Raw genomic sequence first — 14,792 nt, 5'->3', positions numbered from 1 at the left:
GGAGAGAATTGATGGCAGGCAATGTTGCCTTGCGCGTTCCGGGGCATCAAGATGTGCCTTTTATTAACAGAAAAGCATTCCACTCCCTGAATGTTCAGATTGCCGCTGTGTCATGCATGTGAGTGTCCGCTTCTCAGGGAACGTGCATGATAGCTATATTCTGGGGCATTCGGAAATCTCCGGCATCTTTGAAGACCATCCTAGGATGATGGGTTGGTTCCTGGGGGACCAAGGGTACCCGCTGCGCTCCTGGGTGATGACGCTGGTGTGGAGGCCTGAGACTGAGGCAGAGACCCGATATAATGAGACCATGCTGCCACCAAGCGGTGCAACAGAATGCTCAAAATTGATGCCTGAACAGCTGTGGCAGTCCCCCACACCCCAGAGGGTCTTCCGCTTTGTGGTGGTCTGCTGTGCCTTTCACAACCTAGCACTGCAGCGGGGCGACATGCTGGAGAAGGAGAAGAAGGGACCTATGGCCTCATCTGAGGAGGACCAGGAGGCGAACATTGAGGGACTGGAGGACCAGGCCAGGGAGAAGCGCAGGAGGAGCCGGAGGATGGAGGACAGGCAGCGGCAAGGTCCGAACACACCCAGAGGACCAGATTCATCCGTACCAGATTCTCATAGGCCAAGGCTGTGTCGATCAACCCATCCCCCACCCCGGGGGATGAAAGAGAGGGCATTGTGAGCCGCACGTCTAATGGGTCGGGGGGGGGGGTCTATAGCAGGCAACATATGTGGGCATTGCACCTGGACATGAAGCGGTTGTGCTGGTGGGTGCCAGTGGGTTCTGAGGAACAAGTGCTAGGATCGGATGTGGGGAGGGTGTGAGTTGTCAGCCAGTGATTTGTGAGGAGGCGGGTCTGGGAATTTGAGGGGTGGCAGGGGCACTGATGCCAGGAGAGAGGTGGTAACTTACCCTTGCGGCTTGGTGGAGGTCATTGGTCTTCCGACATTGGGCGATGGTCCTCCTTGCCATGCTGCCCAAACTGACCTCCGCTGCCACTGCCTCCCATCAGCACTGCTAACCCTGCTGTTGGTCCTCTGACCCCCTCGGGGGAACAGGATGCCCCCGTCTCACATCGACGCCGCTGAGAAGCCTGGCCAGGTCGGCATCCCCAAAGCGGGGAGCAGAGCTGCCGCTGCCATGCTTGTGTGTTCACTGGGAGTGCGTGGTGAGTGAGTGTTTAAAAGCAGCTCCCTCTTGTTAGCGGCGAGACACTGTCTCCCGTGTCCGGCAAATCAGACCGCGAAACAGCCAGAAATGGCGAAGAGTTCATAGAGGCTTTTTTTCTGCACTAAGTGCTGTAAAATACGGGCCGCGATCTCATCAACATGGCCATCGCGGAACACCCCACCAATCGCGCCCAAGATGACACTTCAAAATGTTTCTGTTAAATCATGCCCTGTGCCTTGAGGAGACATATTCTGTTTTCTCCTTCATGATAAACCTTTCTTGGTGTGAGTGAGGTCTTTAGATGCAAAGTTGATAAATCTCCTTTTTGAGTTATTTTCAAAATCATAATAATAATCGCTTATTGTCACAAGTAGGCTTCAATGAAGATACTGTGAAATCTGACTAAAATAGCTTTTTAAAATTTTAAACACCTATAGTCTAATTCACACTTGAATAATAAGTCATATAAAAATAAAGGTTACTGTGCACATATAGAAGAACATGTATAAAACCAGTTCCATTGCATGCTGTAAGCAATTTTACCAATGGTGATCTTTAGCACCTAACTGAACATTTTGTTTGTGACAATAAGGGGTGAGTGCTAAGGAATTTGATTTACCTTTTCCAGTAATATCTGTGAATATATTTGAATTTTCATTATAATACTTTCAGGAAGTGGAAAACATCAACTGCTTAACAGTAGACATGAAATAAAGCAAATTTGGCCAATAAACTGAATATTAAAAAACACATTGTATGTTAAATATAAATTATTGTTATTGTGAACACACCTTTATAAGCTGCAGGCCAGTGGCTCAGGATCAAGTTTTTTGTATTATGCAATTTCTCAATGTAACAACATGAAACTCTTCGGGATAACCACCTGTTCGAGCCTGCAAGATTGGACACCAGGTTTAGAGGTTAGGAGGATAAAGGGGTGGTGGTAATGGCCAATTTATTCCTGGAGGGGCGGTTTGCAAGTTTGGAGGAGCTAGCGGAGAAGGATGGTTTTGCGCAGTCCAAAACATTTAGATACTTGCAGGTTACGGATTTTGCTAAGATGGTTTTTCCGACCTTTCCAGTTATGCAGTCAATATCGTTGTTGGAGAGGGTCCTGTCGTTGGTGGGGGTGGAAGAGGGGAGTACTTCAGAAATTTACAGAGGATTCTGGTGGAGGAGGTTGTGCCCCGGGGGGAAGTTTAAGGTCAAATGGGAGGAAGAGTTGGGAGAGGAGGTGGAGGAGGGGGTGTGGTATGAAGCCCTACTGTGGGTGAACGCCACGTCATCCTGTGCGAGGCTTGTGCTTATACTGTTAAAAGTGGTTCATCGGGCACACTTAACATGGGCCAGGATGAGTCGGTTGTTTTAGGGGGTAGAGGAAAAGTGCGAGTGGTGTGGGAGGGACCCAGCGAATCATGTACATATATTCTGGACAAGTCCTAAGCTGACAAACGTCTGGGGCTCCTTCTTCAGCACCGTGTCGGTGACCTTACAAATGGAATTAGAGCCTGATCCCCTAGAGGCCATTTTCAGGGTGTTGGACCGGCCAATGCTTCAGTCGGGGGCAGGGGCAGATGTTTTAGCCTTCACCTCGCGGTGGATGTCAGCTTCTCAACTCTGTTACAGTGAAATTAATGTTGAGTAGAATTCGGTGAAAGGGCTGAGTTTGACTTGCATTGGTTTTGGGTTGAGCATCGAAAAACTGCACTTGCCTGATCTCAATCTGAAAGGTTACATATGTTGCATCAAAATACCATGCAAGAACTTGGGTAGTTAAAAATTAACAAGTTTATATCAGACTGATCTATGTGGTAGCAAGTGAACAGATTGTGTGATATCACTTCTATCTCTAAGGGGTGATCATTAAATCCTGGAGCAAACAAGTGGAATGAATTTTTTGCCGTCTTCACAATCCTGTAGAGTAGCTATGTATGGCATCTGAGTTTTGAATTATCAGAGGATGATGTGCAAACTTAATTTTATATACATATTTTTCTTGTCAATTTTCTTGACAATAATCACAAGGATAATTTTCATAGCCACCTTACTCCAGCAGTATTGTTGAATTCAATTGCCCATTTTTCAATAATTTAGCCCTACCGTTTACAGCAAAGTAATCATTTAAAATAAAGAAGGAAACTTTAACACTTAAATTTCGAGGAACTTAGTCAATAAAGCTGAGTAAGAAAAATGCCACAATTACTATTATGTAGAACAGTTCAGCTAGGTTAAGCTGCAACAGTCAATTCAGTGTATATAATTCTCTAAACCTAACATACTCATAGTAACAACTTCATGAAAATGTAGTCCGGTAATGATGTATTGCTTTTTGATTTAAAGGAGAGATGGCATGTATTTCCCTTGCAGCTCCATTGCTGTCACTCAATTAGAGAACTAGTTTGTTACTTGAAAATTGAACATTTAATTCATACCTAACAAAAGAAAAAAAATACTGTTGAGGCCATGCAGTTGAACTCCAAACTAATTAGATTTCCACGTACATTCACGATATAGAGGAGTGGTTGTTTTGTACATTTGTAAGCATAAATTAAAATCTCACATTACTGTTATATTTCTTTCTTAGAAGTATGTGCCCTTTAAATCTAATGCCATGACCAATTAAAATGGTTTTTAAAAATTTAATATTTCCTTTTAACGGTACTTTTCTTCCCTTTTGTGATTGCTGGTGCCTATATGTAACTAAGAGTACCAAGAGAAGAGCAACCTGCTTTCATATAATTGAAAACAGGAATCTGAATCTGACCACAAGGAAGTGGACAACAGCAGCCATAGGAGATTTCTTGGTCTTTTCATTCACTTCATCAATGCCAGATGCTATTTTAAAAATTCAACTTGTTATGTTTGGCAAGATGAAGAATGTCAATACTGGGAATGAACACAACAATTTCCATTTTCATCCTACAGTGTTAGCACCAAACTGTGCCTGGTCAGGAATAATAAACCAAATTAAGTTTTTGATTCTACATTAATCGATCTGTATTTGAGTTATAAATATCACAACGGTATATCCCAATATCACAAGGGCAGCACGGTAGCCTTGTGGATAGCACAATTGCTTCACAGCTCCAGGGTCCCAGGTTCGATTCTGGCTTGGGTCACTGTCTGTGCGGAGTCTGCACATCCTCCCCGTGTGTGCGTGTGTTTCCTCCTGGTGCTCCGGTTTCCTCCCACAGTCCAAAGATGTGCAGGTTAGGTGGATTGACCATGATAAATTGCCCTTAGTGTCCAAAATTGCCCTTAGTGTTGGGTGGGGTTACTGGGTTATGGGGATAGGGTGGCGGTGTTGACCTTGGGTAGGGTGCTCTTTCCAAGAGCCGGTGCAGACTCGATGGGCCGAATGGCCTCCTTCTGCACTGTAAATTCTATGATAATTCTATGACAACAAAAAAACTGTTTGGTTCAAAATGAGTTGCATAGGTGAAATCTTAGTGTGTGGAAGTTTAACTTTGTACTTCTGATTGTGGAGAAAAAGAATTGGAGTAGGTGAAAAAGAAATGCTGTAAGTGGCAATGCACCGACCTTGAATTGGTATCTTATCTTTTGTTGTTGAAAACTTTTCTACAGGTAAAGAAACTTAATGCCCTTATTGCTGAAAAGAAGACCGCCTTGGCTCCTGTCATCAAAGAACTACGACCATTGCGACAAAAGTGTCAGGTAGGTCATGGTTTTTAAACCAGCAAAGTGGGCAATTCTACTTGTACATCTGGTTGTCAGTTGCTTACAATATCAAAGCATTAAATCAGTTCACCAAATTGCATTGTTGCATTTGCAGACAAATTGCCTATCAGCTGGCAGCATGGTGGCGCAGTGGGTTAGCCCTGTTGCCGCACGGCGCCGAGGTCCCAGGTTCGATCCCGGCTCTGGGTCACTGTCCGTGTGGAGTTTGCACATTCTCCCCGTATTTGCGTGGGTTTTGCCCCCACAACCCAAAGATGTGCAGGCTAAGTGGATTGGCCACGCTAAATTGCCCCTTAATTGGAAAAAATGAATTGGGTACTCTAAATCTTTTTTTTTTAATTGCCTATCAGCCACAGAATAGTTATAATTGTACAGGGAAGTGTTTGAAGGAGTATTATCTGGGGAATAATTGGCCTTAAACATACACAAATCTCACATTGACGGCATTCAATAACATGTAACTGTGTTCGACCCTAAATATAAAGTATTGCTTTTTCACTCCATATGCAAATCCACCTATTTGGTTTACTTGAGCTTATAATTGTAAGTGTATTTGAGAATACAAAGTCTTGACCTGTGATTAACAAGGGCACACAAGGTGGGATTCTCCATTCGCTGACACCGAAATCAGAAAAGGTGGTTGGGCGGAGAATCTGTTCCGACGCAAAAATCGCGGTAGGTGCCAATTTGGCGCCAAATTGCAATACTCCAGCACCTTGTCAGCGGCGTCAATGCATTCCGGAATGCACGAACAGTAAACTCAATTTGCATATCATTAGCGGACCCGACCAGTATTCTCTGGGGCCTCCGTGATTCTCCGCCTCCGATGAGACGAGTTCCAGACAGCCTGGTTCGCTTTGCTTTTAGAAATCATGAAACCATGTGTCGACTGCTGAGGGAGAGAGAGGTGGTACGGAAGGTGTCCAACATCGCCATAGATTGCTGACAGTTGTGCCGCTGGCCGGGGGGCTTCTGCCAGGGCCGGGGGTAATAGTGGGGGGCGTCCAGGAAGTGGACTCTGGGATCGGGGAGAAAGGGCAGGGAACACCATTGCTGCAGCCGGTAAGGCAGCCATGCAGCTGCGCACACCGCTAACAGCCCACTTTGTGCCCTATGACCCCAGCCGACCCATCAGCTGTATGGGCACGTTCCAGCGCAACCAATGCCATCTTCTTGGCTGGGATGGTGTGAGTGGGGATTGTAGTGTGTATGTGCGGCTGCAGCTAGTCAGTCTCCCAATTGTCGATCACTGACCCGGCATATCTCACACCGTTTTTCATTGGAATCGATTGTATTCCAAACGGCACCAGTGCTAGCCCGCCAATGGTAGTGGAATTGGTCCAGTTGCGGCGCCGGTTTTTCTGTCGTAAAAGTCCAAAGATTCTGCATTGGTGTCAACACTTAGTCTCAGAAATGGAGAATCCCGCCCACTGTTTTAGTGTCTCATATTGCTTGCTCACAGTTTCATTTATGTCATATTTTGTCATTTCAAATTAGGAATTAACTCAAGAGTACGAAGAAAAAAAATCACTCTATGACAGTTGTGCGGCGGGCTTGGAAAGTAATCGTTCTAAGCTTGAACAGGTACGAAAAGGGTCATGCACATTTTACTTATTCAGTACTGCTGGCAATGTGTTGCACAGTTTAGTTACAATATAACTACCTGAATCTCATGGAATCTATAGAGTAAATGTGAGGGTGGAACACATGTTCTCAATGTTATTATTCAAATGCGGAAGTAACCAGATTTGAGGATTTTCTTTCTCCTCTTCTGATGGAAAGGAGTCTTACTGTCAAAAGGTTTGTTAGGATCCCAGACGAGAACCCAACTATTTGCAATTTGTAAAATGAGGAAATGCTACTGCACCACAGGAGTGATGACACTGACCCATGGATTTATTTTATGTTAAAACTAACTTTAATTTAAACACAGAATTAACCACATTAGCAACAAAGAAATAGCTTTACAGTTACTATAGTTCTTAAGAAGAAAAAAGCTGAACTTACTTCCTGAACCTGGCACTATATACCAATTAAGCAAATAATATATTTCAAACATCACTCATGAATAAAATAACACAAGTAACAATTCTTTTTAAATTCCTGTTCCCCATCTTCCACATGGAACCCTCCTGTAACTATTTTGATGGCACAGTTGAACTTGGGAGCACTGTGGCACAAGTGGATAGCACTGAGGCTTCACGGCGCCGGGGGTTACAGGTTTGATTCCCTGCTAGGTCATTGTCTGTGAGGAGTTTGCACATTTGCCCCGTGTCTGCGTGGTTTTCCTCCGGGTGCTCCGGTTTCCTCCCACAGTCCAAAGACGTGCAGGTTAGGTGGATTGGCCATGATAAATTGCCCTTAAGTGTCTAAAACAGTTCGGAAGAGTTATTGGGTTACGGGGATTGGGTGGAAGTGAGGGCTTAAGTGGGTCGGTGCAGACTCGATGGGCCAAATGGCCTCCTTCTGCACTGTATGTTCTATGTATAAGGGTTTTACTTGCTTTTCTCTGAGCAGAATCTTTGGAGAGAACCTTTCAGGAACAAACTGAAACACCTCTGTTCAAATAAGAGTTCTAGGACCAACTGTCTTTTCAGACAAACCTGGCTTCTCCCATTAACTACATCATCTGCATCCAAAGCATAAGGCATTCATTTGTCTCTTATAAGACGTGCCTTGACCTGTTTAGCCAGGACCAAACATAATACCCCTCATTATTTATTTACACCCCAGGAGTCCTTCAAACATAAACAGTACTCCATCAGCTAGCTATCTGTAAACAAGTAAATGGTTCTCAAGCTATTAGCAGAACACTTCACCTGAAAATCAATAATTATGTAACTTTTACAATGTCTTGATCACAGCTCTAGCAGTCATACTTCCTGTATGCATCTTAACCCAGGTTTTTAAAAAATATAAATGTTTATTAGGTTTTAAAATCCACCTCCACCCCAGGGTCAACTGCCAGAGAGTCCGAATCCTCAAATATGGCCATCAGCGGGCTTGGCTGCAATTCTAATCGGAGAATATTAGACATAGCAGAAGCACAAATTCTAGTGAGGAGCTGAAGCAAATTAGTATTAGGAAAGAAATGGTTTTGCGGGCGGAAATTAATGGAATTAAAGGCGGACAAATCTCCAGGAATTGATAATCTTCTTCCCAGAGTACTTAAGGAAGAGGCCCTAGAAACAGTATATCCAGTGGTGCTCATTTTCCAAAATCCTTTGGTCTCTGGAATGGTTCCTACAGAGTGGAGAGTTGCGAATATAATCCCACTATTCAAAAAGGGATGTAGGGAGAAATCAGGGAACTCTTTTGGTGTTTGTTGCAAAAGGACTGGAGTGTGGGAGAAATGTTGTTGCAATTGTAAGGGCAGCATGGTGGCACACTGGTTAGCTGCCTCACAGTGCCAGGGACCCGGGTTCAATTCTGTTCCTGGGTCACTGTCTTTCTGGAGTTTGTCTTTCTCCCTGTGTCTGCGTGGGTTTCCTCCGGGTGCTCCGGTTTCCTCCCGCAGTCCAAAGATGTATGGGGTAGATGGATTGGCCATGATAAATTGCCCCTTTGTGGCCTGGGATGTGCAGGCTAGGTTGTGGGGTTGCAGGGATAGGGCAGGGTGTGGCGGGTGGACATGGGGTGCGTTACTCATTTGAAGGGTTGGTGCAGACTCAATGGGCTGAATGGCCTCATTCTGCACTGTAGGGATTCTATGATTCTATAGAGCAGTGAGCCTAACGTCGGTCGTAGGGAAGTTGCTGGAGTCCATTATCAAGGATTTCATAGCACAGCATTTGGAAAGAAGTGGTGGAATCGGACAAAGTTAGCATGGATTTACGAAAGGAAAATCATGCTGGACAAATCTATTAGAATTCTTTGAAGATGTAACTAATAGAGTTGACCAGGACGAACTGGTGGATGTGGTTTATTTATACTTTCAGGTAGCTTTCAACAAGGTCTCACATTGCAGATTAATACGTAAAATAAAAGCACATGAGATTACTGGTAGTGTCTTGAGGTGGATAGAAAACTGGTTAGCCGACAGGAAGCAAAAAGTTGGAATAAATGTGTCTTTTTCTGATTGGCAGGCAGTGACTCGTGGGGTTCCACAGGGATCTGTGCTCAGACTCCAACTGGTCACCTTGTATATTAATGATTTGGGCAAGGGAACTAAATGTATTATCACCAAATTGGCAGATGATACAAAGTTGGGTGCAGGGTGAGCTGTGAGGAAAATGCAGAGATGCTTCAGTGGGATTTGGACAGGCTGAGTAAGTGGGCACATGCATGGCAGATGCAGTATAATGTGGATAAATATGAGGTTATCTGCTTCGGTAACAAAAATAGGAAGGCAGGTTATTATTTGAATGTGTGTAAATTGAGGGAGGTTGATACTCAGCGAGACCTTGGTGCCCTCGTGCCCCAGTCGCTGAAAGTAAGCTCGCAGGTACAGCAGGCAGTAAAGAAGGCAAATGGTATGTTGGCCTTTGGAGCGAGAGGATTTGAGTATAAGGATAGAGATGTTTTACTGCAATTGTATAGGGCATTGGTGAGGCCACACCTGGAGTATTGTGTGCAGTTTTGGCGTCCTTATCTGAGGATGGATGTTCTTACTATGGAGGGAGCACAGCGCAGGTTTACCAGGCTGATTCCTGGGATGGCGGAACTGTCATATGAGGAGAGAATAAATTGGTAGGACTATATTCATTGGAGTTTAGAAGAGTGAGAGGGGATCTCATAGAAACTTACAAACTACTAACAGGAATAGACAGGGTAGATTCAGAAAGAATGTCCCCGATGGTGGGGAGTCCAGAATTCGGAGTCATAGATTATCATAGATTATCATAGATTATCATAGATTATCATAGATTATCATAGATTATCATAGATTATCATAGATTATCATAGATTATCATAGATTATCATAGATTATCATAGATTATCATAGATTATCATAGATTATCATAGATTATCATAGATTTTACAGTGCAGAAGGAGGCCATTCGGCCCATCGAGTCTGCACTGGCTCTTGGAAAGAGCACCCTACCCAAGGTCAACACCTCCACCCTATCCCCATAACCCAGTAACCCCACCCAGCGAACCGCAAAGGCTGAAGGGAAATTCAGCCAACACAGGCAAAGAATAGCAAATACAGAAATCATGTGTATTAGACTCTGCAGAAACCCAGACAGCATCGATACAAGCAGCCATCTGCATAGTAATGTAGCAGCCATCTACATAGTAATGAGCGATCCTCGGGAACAATCGAAACATTTTAAGGTAAACAAAGCCAAGCCAGACTCCTTGGCGCCAGCAGGAGCCAACACAAAAGAGGTTAACGGACACTTAAAGACCCCCCAACAATCAGGGAACTGCTCCAGTATTGGAGAAATCGAACCAAGTGATTGGAACGAAGTCCAATCACTTGGAACCAGGTGCGGGGTCCGCCCCGAAGGGCGGGAAGCCCCTGGGGACTATAAAGTAAAGCCCCCAAGTTCAAATCTGTCCTTCATGACCGGGTCACTCAGCAACGTGTCACTCAGTGGGCAGCACGGTAGCATTGTGGATAGCACAATTGCTTCACAGCTCCAGGGTCCCAGGTTCAGTAGGGGATTATGAACATAGGATTTGCTCAGTAGGAGACTATTGGTTTAATCCTCAAACAATTAGTACAGACCAAACAATTAGAGAGGTCCTCGTGAAACACAAAGCTTCATTCGCACAACACAAACACGATTGTGGGAAGATCCCAGGTACGGTCACAATTTCAGGTCCCGATCCAAAGCCACAGAAGCAAAACGGTTTCTCACAGCAAGCTGAGGGTGATATTTCTAAAGTTATCAATAGTTTATTTGACCAAGGAGTTATTCGGCCCATAGCGTCAACAAATAATGCCCCAATGTGGCCCGTAAGAAAACCCGATGGTTCATGGCGACTCACGATCGACTACCGAGAACTTAACAAGGTAACCCATAGTTTTAAGATATGGGATAAACTTTTTTGGACTGAGGTGAGGAGAAATTTATTTACCCAGAGAGTGATGAATCTGTGGAATTCGCTATCACAGAAAAAAGTAGTTGAATCCAAAACATTGTGTAATTTCAAGAAGGAATTAGATATAGCTCTTGGAGCTAAAGGGATCAAGGGATTTGGGGGATAGCAGGATCAGGGTATCGAACTTGATGATCAGCCATGATCATAATGATTGGCGGAGCAGGCTCGAAGGAAGGAATGGCCCCCTCCTATTTTCTATGTTTCTAAAAAGGAAGCCCAGAAGCTGGCATGACTGCGACAAGACCAGAACATATGCGATAATCTGCAGGAGCAAGCGAACAGCGGTCACAACTGTTCTCAACATTGGTGGGAAACCAGCTTATCCTGGCTTCGGTTAATTGTGTCCAATGTAGCGTGAACTGAATGAGGCTCAACCCGGCACATGAGGGCGTGGTGTTAACCGTATATAGGGCCTCACTCCAAACCTTGATAGAGAGTTTAGGGCCCAATTCACTCTCCCATTACACCCTCACCCCGTTCAGCGCGGAGGGATCAGATGAGAAAATGTGTCCATAAAGGTAGATAGATCCCCTGCCCAGCCGAGCAGAGGAAAAAATCCCCTCTGGTAAGGTGGAGCCAGAGGAAAGGAAGGAAGAGCCGAACAGGTAAAAATCACAAACTTGAAAGTAGCAAAAAGGACTAGAATTGGGTAACTGATATTTATCCGCTAATTCTCTAAAGTTGGCAAACGTCCCTTCTAGGAATAGGTTGCCTAAGTGCTCGAGTCCCTTCAATTTCAATGATTAGCACTGTTGTTTCACACTGTTGTTTTCCCAGGTTCAATTCCCGACTTGGGCAGCCATTGCAGAAAGTGAGGGGATGGATTAGATAATCAGAAATGGAGAGGGTAAGGATGGAGGAGAGCTCCTGCACAGGGACGACCCTCCAGGCCCTCGCCATGGCAGCACTCCCATCCCCGCCAACTAAAAACTCAACAAGCCCAGTGGTGGTAGCCACACTCAGAACCTGGAATCAAATGAGACAGCACTTCAGCTTAACCAAAATGTCCACTATAGCCCCCATCTGCAGCAACCACACGTTTGCGCCAGCCATGCTAGATGCCACCTTTAGGAGGTGGAGACAGGAGTGGGGGATGCTGACCATTAGGGACTTCTACACCGAGGACAGGCTGTGACAGAAAGACTACAACTGGAGTTTAAGACTAGGGAGGTTATGCTGCAACTGTATAAGGTGTTAGGCCACACCTGGAGTATTGTGTTCAGTTTTGGTCTCCTTATCTGAGAAAGGACGCACTGAGGGTGTGCAGAGGAGATTCACTAGGTTAATCCCAGAGTTGAGGGGGTTGGATTATGAGGAAAGGGTTAGTAGACTGGGTCTGTACTAAGGATGCGGGGAGATCTTATAGAAACATATAAAATTATGAAGGGAATAGATAGGATAGATGCGGGGAGGTTGTTTCCACTGGCGGGTGAAAGGGGAATTAGAGGGCATAACCTCAAAATAAAGGGAAATAGATTTAGGACTGAGCTTAGGAGGGACTTCCTCCCCAAAGGATTGTGGATCTATGGTATTTCCTGCCCAGCGGAGCAGTTGAGGCTCTTTCATTAAATGTTTTCAAAGGGCAGCACGGTGGTGCAGTGGGTAGCACTGCTGCCTCACGACGCCGAGGTCCCAAGTTCGATCCCGGCTCTGGGTCACTGTCCGTGTGGAATTTGAACATTCTCCCCGTGTTTGCATGGGTTTTGCCCCCACAACCCAAAGATGTGCAGGATAGGTGGATTGGCCACACTAGATTGCCCCTTAATTGGCAATTGGGTGCTCTAAATTATTATTTTTAAAAATATTTTCAAGATAATGATATATAATTTTTTTAAGAATAAAGAAATAAAGGGTTATGGTGTTCGGGCGGGAAAGTGGAGCTGAGTCCACAAAAGATCAGCCATGATCTCATTGAATGGCGGAGCAGACGCGAAGGGCCAGGTGGCCTGCTCATGCTCCTAGTTCTTATGTTCTTACAACTACCCAACAGGAACGACCTATGACACCTCCAGGTAAAGACCTTCCACTGCAACGAGAATACAACATAGTGCGTCTCGGGATCCGTGGGTATGTTAGAGGAACTATTGGGCGGGGGTAACCTGAGACGGGAGGAGCTGCAGGAAACTGTACGGACGATTATTAGAAAGGGCACACTCTCCACTGGACAAAACATAGGAAAAGGGGGAGGAAGAACTGGGGATTAAAAAGATGGGAACTCTGGAGCGAAGCACTGAACAGGGTAAACGCCACTTCCACTTGCGCAAGGCAAGTGAAATTGAAAGTGATGCATAGAGCACACCTAACAAGAACCCGAATGAGCAGGTTCTTCCTGGAGGTGGAGGACACGTGTGAATAGTGCCAGGGAGGCATGGCCAACCACACCCAGGACAGGTAGGTAGCACAGTTGCTTCACAGCTCCAGGGTCCCAGGTTCGATTCCCGGCTTGGGTCACTGTCTGAGCGGAGTCTGCACGTTCTCCCTGTGTCTGCATGGGTTTCCTCCAGGTGCTCCGGTTTCCTCCCACAGTCCAAAGATGTGCAGGTTAGGTGAATTTGGCTAGGCTAAATTGCCCTTAGTGTCCAGAAAAGGTTAGTTGGAGTAACGGGGATAGGGTGGAGGTGTGGGGATAGGGTGGAGGTGTGGGCTTGGGTAGGTTGCTCTTTCATAGGGCCGGTGCAGACTCAATGGGCCGAATGACCTCCTTCTGCACTGTAAATTCTATGAAACAATGAAACACCAACATGTTCTGGGCATGACCCTGACTCGTTTGGTACTGGACAGCCTTCTTTCAAGCAATGTCCAAGGTTGTGGTGGTGAGGGTGGAGCCAAGCTCAAAAGTGGCAGTCTTCGTGATATTGGACCAGCCAGCACTATTTATGGGGAAGGGGGCTAACACCCTTGCCTTCGCTTCCCTATTCGCCTGCTGAAGAACCCTGCTCGGCTGGCGATCAGCAGCACCACCCAAAGCTGCAGACTGGCTGGCAGACCTGTTGAAATTTCTCTACCTGGAGAAAATCTAATTTGCTATCCGAAGGTCAGAGGAGGGCTTCTGCAAAATGTGGAGGCCATTCACCAGCGAGAGGCTCGTTACGCTGTGGGTTGGCCCTTCTCGCTCTGGCAAGGCCGACTGGGTTGTTTGTTTCTCTACACTTTTTCCACTCCTGGCTTTCTCGCAGCCTCTGGAGTGGCTGTGGCGAGTAGAGGTGTGGGGATGTTTTTCCTTTGTGTTAACGGTCAATTTTGGGTGAAAAGGGCCTATTTTTCAGCTTTCTGGGAGGACAGCTGGCGAGTAGAGGTGTGGGGATGTTTTTCCTTTGTGTTAACGGTCAATTTTGGGTGAAAAGGGCCTATTTTTCAGCTTTGTGGGAGGACAGCTGTCTGATGTGCGACTTCTCGGCACAACCCTGTCACCAGAAGTAAGGGGACATTATTTAAAAATTAGGGGTTGCCCTTATTGGACACATGAGAATTTTTTTCTCTGAAAGATGTGCAACTTTGGAGCTCTCTGCCTTGGAAGGCAGTGGAAGTGGGGTCACAAAGTATTTTTAAGGCAGGAGTAGATTCTTGTTAGGCAAGAGAATCAAACGTGGGTACATAACCAGGATCAGATGGATTGTATCCCTGGCTTTTGAGGGAAGCTATGGAGAAAATATGGATGTTCTGAGGACCATTTTACGATCTTTACTAGATACAGGTGAGGTCCCAGAGGATTGGAGGTCTGCACATAGAACATAGAACATTACAGCGCAGTACAGGCCCTTCGGCCCTCGATGTTGCGCCGACCTGTGAAACCACTCTAAAGCCCATCTACGCTATTCCCTTATCGTCCATATGTCTATCCAACGACCATTTGAATGCCCTT

At 45.6% G+C, this 14,792-nt stretch overlaps 1 protein-coding gene across 4 annotated transcripts in view; it reads left to right on the top strand.

The window, feature by feature from the left end:
* ift81 (intraflagellar transport 81 homolog) overlaps positions 1-14,792 on the top strand; it is a 225,098-nt gene that overhangs the window by 155,687 nt on the left and 54,619 nt on the right. For all 4 annotated transcript variants that reach the window (XM_072495120.1, XM_072495113.1, XM_072495115.1 and 1 more), the window contains exons 14-15: positions 4,766-4,855; positions 6,377-6,463. In XM_072495120.1, coding sequence (XP_072351221.1) covers positions 4,766-4,855; positions 6,377-6,463 — 177 coding nt within the window. The remainder of the gene's footprint in view (positions 1-4,765; positions 4,856-6,376; positions 6,464-14,792) is intronic.

The sequence above is a fragment of the Scyliorhinus torazame genome, chromosome 1 (assembly GCF_047496885.1).
Source record: "Scyliorhinus torazame isolate Kashiwa2021f chromosome 1, sScyTor2.1, whole genome shotgun sequence".
NCBI classification, from domain to species: Eukaryota; Metazoa; Chordata; class Chondrichthyes; order Carcharhiniformes; family Scyliorhinidae; genus Scyliorhinus; species Scyliorhinus torazame.
The sequence above is the reverse complement of the archived record's forward strand: the minus strand, read 5'-3'. Positions and strand labels throughout refer to the sequence as shown.